At 42.6% G+C, this 9,167-nt stretch overlaps 1 protein-coding gene across 1 annotated transcript in view; it reads right to left on the bottom strand.

The window, feature by feature from the left end:
- CNOT10 (CCR4-NOT transcription complex, subunit 10) overlaps positions 1-9,167 on the bottom strand; it is a 103,612-nt gene that overhangs the window by 41,328 nt on the left and 53,117 nt on the right. The window contains exon 10 of the mRNA XM_011961627.1: positions 7,396-7,476. Within this exon, the coding sequence (XP_011817017.1) occupies positions 7,396-7,476 (81 nt within the window). The remainder of the gene's footprint in view (positions 1-7,395; positions 7,477-9,167) is intronic.

The following is a 9,167-nucleotide window of genomic DNA, read 5'->3' as shown; positions in this document are numbered from 1 at the left end:
GAGGCGGAGCTTGCAGTGAGCTGAGATCCGGCCACTGCACTCCAGCCTGGGCGACAGAGCGAGACTCCGTCTCAAAAAACAAAAACAAAAAAAACCTGGGAGCAGCTCTATTCAAGAGAAATATAATTAGAGCCACAGCCAACTGCAGTGGCTAACACTTGTAATTTCAATGCTTTGCGGGGGCCAAGGTGGTAAGACGGCTTGAGCCCAGGAGTTTCGCTTCAGCCCAGGAGTATAAGACTACACTGGGGCAACACAGTGAGACCCTGGCTTTACAAAAAATTAAAAAAGTAGCTAGGCATGGTGGCACGTGCCTATAGTCTCTTTTTTGTGGGGGGGCTGGGGAGGACGGAGTCTCACTCTGTCGCTGGGCTGGAGTGCAGTGGTGCAATCTCAGCTCACTGCAACCTCTGCCTCCTGCATTCAAGCAATTCTGCCTTACCCTCCCGAGGGGCTGGGACTCCATGCGCACACCACTACGCCCGCTAATTTTTGTATTTTTAGTAGAAATGGTGTTTCACCATGTTGGCCAGTATGGTCTTGATCTCTTGACCTCATGATCTGCCCGCCTTGGCCTCCCCAAGTGCTGGGATGACAGGCATGAGCCACCGAGCCCAGCCCATGCCTATAGTCTTAGTTATCCGGGAGGCTGAAGTGGGAGAATTGCTTGAGGCCAGAAGTTTGTGTATGGTATAGTGAAAGTTTGTGGTATAGTTTTTTTTTGTAAAAGACAAAAAAAAGGAAGAAATACAATTGAAGCCATAAATGTAATTTAAATTTTTCTAACAGACACGTTTAAAAAGTAACATTAAAAGAAACGCGTAAAATTATTTTTATTTTATTTTATTTTATTTATTTATTGAGATGGAATTTCACTCTTGTTGCCCAGGCTGGAGTGCAATAGCACCATCTGGGCTCACGGCAACCTCCACCTCCACATCCTGGGTTCAAGAGATTCTCCTGCTTCAGCCTCCTAATAGCTGAGATTACAGGCATGCGCCACTACACCCGCTTAATTTTTTGTATTTTTAGTACAGATAGGGTTTCACCATGTTGGCCAGGCTTATCTCAAACTCTTGACCTCAGGTGATCCACCTGCTTTGGCCTCCCAAAGTCCTGGGATTACAGGTGTGAGCCACCTCGCCTGGCCTATTATATTCATTTTTTTTTTGACATGGAGTCTTGCTCTGTCACCCAGGCTGGAGTGCAGTGGCGCAATCTCGTCTCACAGCAACCTCTGCCTCCCGGGTTCAAGTGATTCTCCTGCCTCAGCCCCCCGTGTAGCTGGGGTGGTGCCCGCCACCACACCTAGCTAATTTTTGTACTTTTGGTAGGGAGAGGGGGTTTCATCATGTTGGCCAGGCTGGTCTCAAACTCTTGAACTCAGGTGATCTGCCAACCTTGGCCTCCCAAAGTGCTGTGATTATAGGCGTAAGTCACTGCGCCCGGCCTATTTTTAATATATTTAATTTAAGCTACTATGTTTAAAATATCAATTCAACATATAATTGATTCAAAAGTTACTAATGACATAGTTTACATTTTTTTCATAGTACGTTTTGAAACCTGGTGTGTGTCTTACACTTGAACAGTGCACCTGAATTCACACTGGACACAATTCAAGGGCTTAGTAGCCCTATGTAGTGAATGGCTTGGATACTGCAGCCTTAGAATCTAAGGAATACACATTAAATACAAGTAGATAAGTATTTTCTTCTTTTTTAGTTAAGAAACCAAATTTGGCTGGGCATGGTGGCTCACGCCTGTTATCCCACACTTGAGGATCACTTGAGGTCAGGGGTTTGAGACCAGCCTGGACAACATGGTCAAACTGTGCCTCTACTAAAAATATATATATTACAGGTGCGTACCACCACACCCTAATGTTTGTATTTCTGTATTTTTAGTAGAGACAGGGTTTCACCATGTTGGCCAGGCTGGTCTCGAACTCCTGACCTCAGGTGATCCACCCGCCTCGGCCTTCCAAAGTGCTGGGATTACAGGCATGAGCCACCACGCCCAGCCCGCTTCATCTATATTTACAGCTGCTCCCATGGCTTGCATTACTGCCTGAGATCTGCCTCCTGTCAGATCAACAGCAGCATTAGATTCTCATAGGAGTGCATATCTTATCGAGAACTGTGCCTGCAAGGAATTTAGGTTGGGTGCTCCATATGAGAATCTAATACCTGATGATCTGTCACTGTCTCCCATCACCCCCACATGGGACCATCTAGTTGTAGGAAAACAAGCTCAGGGCTCCCACTGATTCTACATTATGGTGAGTCATATAATTATTTCATTATGTATTACAATGTAATAATAATAGAAATACAGTGCACAATAAATGTAATGTTTTTGAATCATCCTGAATCCACCTCCCCTGCAACCCTTTCCACGGAAAAATTGTCTACCACAATCCCGGTCCCTGGTGCCAAAAAGGTTGGGGTCTGCTGCTTAAATTGATGCATTTACATTTCTTTCCAGTCAATTCCCGCAACCACTGTTCTGATTTCTAGCAACATAAATTAGTTTTGTCTATTCAGAAAGTTTTGTTTGTCATATAAATGGTATAAATGGAATCACACAGTATATACTTCATGCAAAGGAAAAGAAGAAACAAAAATGTTTTGAGATTCATCCACGTTAACTTGTGTATTAGTAATTGGTTTTGGTTTGAGACAGGGTCTCACTTTGTCACCCAGGTTGGAGTGCATCGGTGCAACGTCAGTTCACTGTAGCTTCAAATCTACAGGGCTCAGGTGATCCTCCCACCTCAGCCTCCCGAGCAGCTGGAACTACAGACGTGCAGCACCATGCCTAGCCAATTTTTTGTACAGATGGTGTTTCACCATGTTGCCCATGCTCGTCTCAAACTCCTGGACTCAAGCAATCTGCCTGCCTGGACCTCCCAAAGCGTCGGGATTACAGACATGAGCCACTGTGCCCGACCTCATTGGTTCTTCCTTATAGCTGACTAGTATTCCAAAATACAAGTGTAATACAACTTAGGTATCCATTCTTCTACTGATGAATACCTGGGCTATGTCTAGGTTTTGTCTACCAGGAGTAAAGCTGCTATAAAATTCTTTTGTGGGCAAGTTTCTGTTTCTCTTTGATAAACATCTAGGAACAGAATCACCTTAAAATTTCAAAGTCATAGCATTTATTTAATTCCAGGGCACAGAATGTTTGTGTAAGTGTGTTATCTCCTTAACTGAATAAAACTTATGGCTTCATACAGCACTCAGTGGTTCAGAAACGGAAGCAAATTTCTAAAAGTGTCATTATATATACAGTTGGTGCTTGGAATCCACAGGTTCCAAATCTGTAGATTCAACCAACTATAAATAGAAAATATTCTAAAATATAAAAATAAAAAATAACACTACAATTTTTAAAAAATTAAAAACCAACATAGTATGACAACTGTTTATACAGCATATACAGTGCACTAGGTATTATAAGTACTCTAAAGATGACTTAAAGTATATGAGAGAGGGCTGGGTGCAGTGGCTCACGCCTGTAATCCCAGCACTTTGGGAGGCCAAGAAGGGCGGATCACTTGAGGCCAGGAGTTCAATACCAGCCTGGTCAACATGGTGAAATCCTGTCTCTACTAATAATACAAAAATTAGCCAGGCATGGTGGCACAGGCCCGTAATCCCAGCTACTTGAAAGGCTGAAGCAGGAGAATCACTGGAACCCAGGAGGCGGAGGTTGCAGTGAGCCAAGATTGAGCCACTGCACTCCATCCTGCGCGACAAGAGCGAAATTATGTCTCAAAAAAATGAAATAAAAATAAGTATATGAGAGGATGTGCATAGGTTATGTGCAATTACTACACCATTTTATATAAGAAATTTTATATCTGAGGACTGTGGTATCTGTCAGGGGCCCTGGAACCAATCCCTCAAGGATACCAAATGATGACTATGTGACTTTCTTCATCCATTATATCTCTAAGTTCATCCAAATCTTACCATTAAACTAGTTAGTTGATTTCTGAGACATTTTCCTAATTTGGGGCCACATTTTTATTTCAATTGTGAGAATATTTTTCTGAAAACTACCTTGATTTAATATAGAATCTCACAACTTCTTTAATTATTATCTGCCTTCTAAAACCATACTTGGTAACTTGGTTAGAATGAAAGTTTTTGGACTTAATTTATGTACAAATGAAAAAAAACAAAAAATACTCAAGGGGCTATGAACCCATATCATAAAAAGTGGACACTGGAAAAGTCATGCTAATTTACTGCATATCAGTTATGCTGGAAACAGAAAATGGGGCTTTGCATTGGTGTCTTGGGTATTATTGAGCCCAAGGGTCAAATATAATGGTCCATAAAAGCTAAACTATACACTAGTCACATTTTCAATAACCTAAGAGTTCAGGTCAGAAATAGATGAAATCTCGAAGAATTCCACAATCTTAAAACACAGTGCTCAGGCTCCTTACATAGAAGACAGATGGCTCCTGCCACAGAATTGCCCTTTAACACACCCAACTGCATTGTGAGCTTTATGGCTTTGAAAATTATGACACAATTCTTCTACAACTCCTCCCCTTCACCATTTGTGTCCACATTACCATTGCTACTGTCTGGCATAGCAGTCCTTTTTATAAATCTACCCTAAGGCTCCTTCCATCTTGTACTGTTTCCTTTCTCCCTCCCATCTGCTCCAGAAGAAAAATATATATATATACTACAGAATCCACCCTTGCCTCACTTTATCATGACGGCATTCCCTATGGAAGCCTTTTGCTCCTTTTCACACACACACACAAAAACGGAAGTGATATTATTTTCTCTGAAAATCATCAATCCTCCCATGACATATGCAAAGAAAACAGCTGTACCCATGAAAGGTACAAAACTCTTCGAGAGTAATCCCACCCTGTATACACACTTCTCTTTAATGACATTCTCAGAAGGTAAAGTTAAATTACACAACTCTGCAGATGTTTTACCATTATAAGACAATATACTACTTTTTGTGTGTGTGTGAGAGACAGAGTCTCAGTCTGTCCCCCAGGCTGGCGTATAGTGGCATGATCTCGGCTCACTGCAACCTCTGCCTTCTGGGTTCAAGCAGTTCTCCTACCTCAGCCTCTTGAGTAGCTGAGACTGCAGGTGTGCGCCACCATGCCCAGCTAATTTTTTTTGTATTTGTAGTAGAGACAGGGTTTTGCCATGTTGGCCAGGCTGGTCTTGAACTCTTGACCTCAGGCGATTTGCCCGCCTTGGCCTCCCAAAGTGCTGGGATTACAGGCGTGAGCCACCGCACCTGGCAGAAACAATATACTTCTTAAATTGCACACATAAATAAAGCAATCTTAAAATTAGTACTCATTAAGCCGGGTGGGTGGCTCATACCTATAATGCCAGCATTTTGGGAAGCTGAGGCGGATGGATCTCCTGAGGAGGTCAGGAGTTTGAGACTAGCCTGACTGACATGGTGAAACTCCCTCTCTATTAAAAATATAAAAAAATTAGCCCGGCGTGGTGGTGTATGCCTGTAATTCCAGCTACTTGGGAGGCTGAGGCAAGAAAACTGCTTGCACTTGGGAGGCGGAGGTTGCAGTGAGCCAAGATAGCACCACTGCACTCCAGCCTGGGACAAAGAGTGAAACTCCATCTCAGAAAAAAAAGAAAGAAAGAAAGAAAGAAAATAGAGGTATAACTGCAGATTCTACAGACATTAAAAAGGTAAAAAAAAATTATGAACAATGTTAGTCCAATAAATTTGACAACTTGGAAAATTCCTTGAAAAATAAAACTTAACCAAACTGACATAAGATGAAATACAGGCCAGGCGCGTGGCCTGTAATCCCCGAACCTTGGCAGGCCAAGGTGGGCAGATCATGAGGTCAGGAGATCAAGACCATCCTGGCTAACATGGTGAAACCCCGTCTCTACTAAAAATACAAAAAATTAGCCAGGCGTGGTGGCGGGCACCTGTAGTCCCAGCTACTTGGGAGGCTGAGGCAGGAGAATGGTGTGAACCCAGGAGGCGGAGCTTGCAGTGAGCCAAGATTGTGCCACTGCACTCCAGTCTGGGCGACAGAGCGAGACTCCATCTCAAAAAAAAAAAAAAAAAGATGAAATACAAAATCTGAAAGAAGTGTTCTGTTGAACAAGTTGAATTCATTATCAAAAATTTTCCAGCAAGGAATATCCTAGGCTGGATGGTTTCACTGGTGAATTCTATCAAATACTTAAGGAAGAAGTAATACCTGTCCTTTTTATTAGTTCAGGGGTACATGTGCAGGTTTGTTATATGGTAAACTTATGTCATGGGGGTTTGTTGTACAGATTATTTCGTCACCCAGGTACTAAGCCTAGTACCCAATCGTTATTTTTTCTGATCCTCTCTCACCCTTCACCCTCCAGGAGGCCCCAGTGCCCGTTGTTCCCCTCTTCGTGTCCATGAGTAATACCTATCTTACACAGACTCTTGCAGAAAACAGAGGAAGATGAAATACTTCTCAACTCATTTATATGGTCAGCATAATCCTGAAACCAAATCTGACAAAATAATTTCAAGGAAAGAAAAGTATGGACCAATCTTCCTCATGAATATAGAAGCACTTATTCCCAATGAAGTATTAACAAATCAAATCTAAAAATTTATACAAAAGAAACTACATTCTGACCAAGTAGGGTTTATCACAAGACTGAAAGATTAGTTTAACATCTGATCAGTGTAATTCATCATATTAACAGTATAAACAAGGCCGGGCACGGTGGCTCAAGCCTGTAATCCCAGCACTTTGGGAGGCCAAGACGGGTGGATCACGAAGTCAGGAGATCGAGACCATCCTGGCAAACACGGTGAAACCCCGTCTCTACTAAAAATACAAAAAACTAGCTGGGCGAGGTGGCGGGCGCCTGTAGTCCCAGCTACTTGGGAGGCTGAGGCAGGAGAATGGCGGGAACCCAGGAGGTTGAGCTTGCAGTGAGCAAAGATTGTGCCACTGCACTCCAGCCGGGCGACAGAGCGAGACTCCGTGTCAAAAAAAAAAAACAGTATAAACAAGATAAAAAAGAATGTGTTCATTTCTTTTTTTTTGAGATGGAGTTGCTCAGGCTAGAGTGCAGTGACACACTCACTGCAACCTCTGCCTCCTGGGTTCAAGCAATTCTCTTGCCTCAGCCTCCCAAGTAACTGGGATTACAGGCACCCGCCACCATGCCCAGCTAATTTTTGTATTTTTAGTACAGACAGTGTTTCACTATCTTGGCCAGGCTGGTTTCGAACTCCTGACCTAGTGATCCACCAGCCTTGGCCTCCCAAAGTGCTGGGATTACAGGTGTGAGCCACTGTGCCCAGCCATGAATGTGTTCATTTCAATAGATGCAATGCTAATTTTGTTTAGATACTCACTTTAAGTTTTCTAATTCCTGTTTTCTCAGCGGAGAAGAAGGTGGAGCTGCAATGAATTTATCTCCATCATGGCTTTTACTGCTAAAACAGAGGTAAGAGTCTTAATTATGAAGAGCAACAAATAAAAAATTAAATGTAAAATTTTGTTTCCCTATCCTTACTCCCAACTTTTCTTTTTCTTTTTTCGAGACAGTTTTGCTCTTGTCACTCAGGTTGGAGTGCAATTGCACAATCTCGGCTCGCTGCAACTTCTGCCTCCCGGGTTCGAGTGATTCTCTTGCCTCAGCCTCCCGAGTAGCTGGGATTACAGGCATGCACCACCACACCCAGCTAATTTTTTGTATTTTAAGTAGAAACGGTGTTTCACCATGTTAGCCAGGCTGGTCTTGAACTCCTGACCTCAGGTGACCCACCTGCCTTGGCCTCCCAAAGTGCTGGGATTTACAGGGATGACCTACCTCACCTGGCCTCCCATCTAACTTTTTATAACAAAAGTGTAAAAGAGTTAAACAATGGAAATGCTTAGTAATTTGGTAACACTAACATGTTAAAGCTATATTGTATATTAGTTTCTTCCCCCTCAACACTGCTTTAAAAAATCTCTAACTGAAAACAGTATCTTTACTACATAAAGGAAATAACTCAAAACTTTCACAGATTTCTCACTATTCTAATTCCCCTGACCCCTCACCCCCACCTTTTCTTGAGACTGGGTTTTTGAGACTCTGTTGCCCAGGCTGGAGTGCAGTGTGGCATGATCATAGCTCACTGCAGCTTCAAAACTCCTGGGCTCAGGCAATCCTCCTACTTCAACTTCCCAAGTAGCTGGGACTAATGGTGCCCGGCTTCGAACTCCTAGCCTCAAGCAATCCTTCAGCCTTGGTCTCTCTTAGCACTGGGATTACAGGTGTAAGCCATCATGCCTGGCCCAAATTTTTTATAGTAAACATGTATCGACTGCTATTATAATCAAGAAAAAACCGGGATGTGAGACTTAAGTTTAAAGATGCCATGTATAAAAAACAGAATTTCCTGCTGGGTGTAGTGGCTCATGCCTGCAATCTCAGCACTTTGGGAGGCTGAGGAGGGTGGATCACTTGAGGTTAGGAGTTCAAGACTGTCCTGGACAATATGGCAAAATCCTATCCCTACTAAAAATACAAAAATTAGCTGGGCATAGTGGCGCTGTGCCTATAATCCCAGCTACTTAGGGGGTTGAGGCAGGAGAATCGCTTGAGCCTGTGAGGCGGAGGTTGCAGTGAGTTGAGATCGTGCCACTGCATTCCAGCCTGGGCGACAGAGGGAGACTCTGTCTCAAAAAAACAAAAAAAAAAAAAAAAAAAAAGAAAGAAAGAAAAAAAGCAGAATTTCCTATAAATAAAATGTTATTTGTTTTGTCCTTACAAAGTTCTCCCAATTTCTATAGAGTCACATAATTTTTATTTATTTTAAATTTTTTTTGAAGAGATAGGGTCTTGCTATGCTGCTCAGGTTAGACTTGAACTCTTGGCCTCCTCCAGTACCCTGCATTTGCATAATTTTGAATTTATACTAGAAAACCAGAAACATACAAAAATATTCTGGAGGTTAGTGATTATATTATATTAAGAGGACAGGCAGAATATAAGAAGAACTATGAGCAGCTTTAGGAGTTAAGTGTTTATTTTATTTTATTTTATTTATTTATTTTTTTGAGACGGAGTCTCGCTCTGTCGCCCAGGCTGGAGCGCAGTGGCCGGATCTTAGCTCACTGCAAGCTCCGCCTCCCGGGT

Source organism: Colobus angolensis, unplaced genomic scaffold (genome assembly GCF_000951035.1).
Source record: "Colobus angolensis palliatus isolate OR3802 unplaced genomic scaffold, Cang.pa_1.0 Scaffold56, whole genome shotgun sequence".
In the NCBI taxonomy this organism is placed as follows: Eukaryota; Metazoa; Chordata; class Mammalia; order Primates; family Cercopithecidae; genus Colobus; species Colobus angolensis.
Note: the sequence above shows the minus strand (reverse complement) of the source record. Positions and strands in the feature narration are given on the sequence as shown.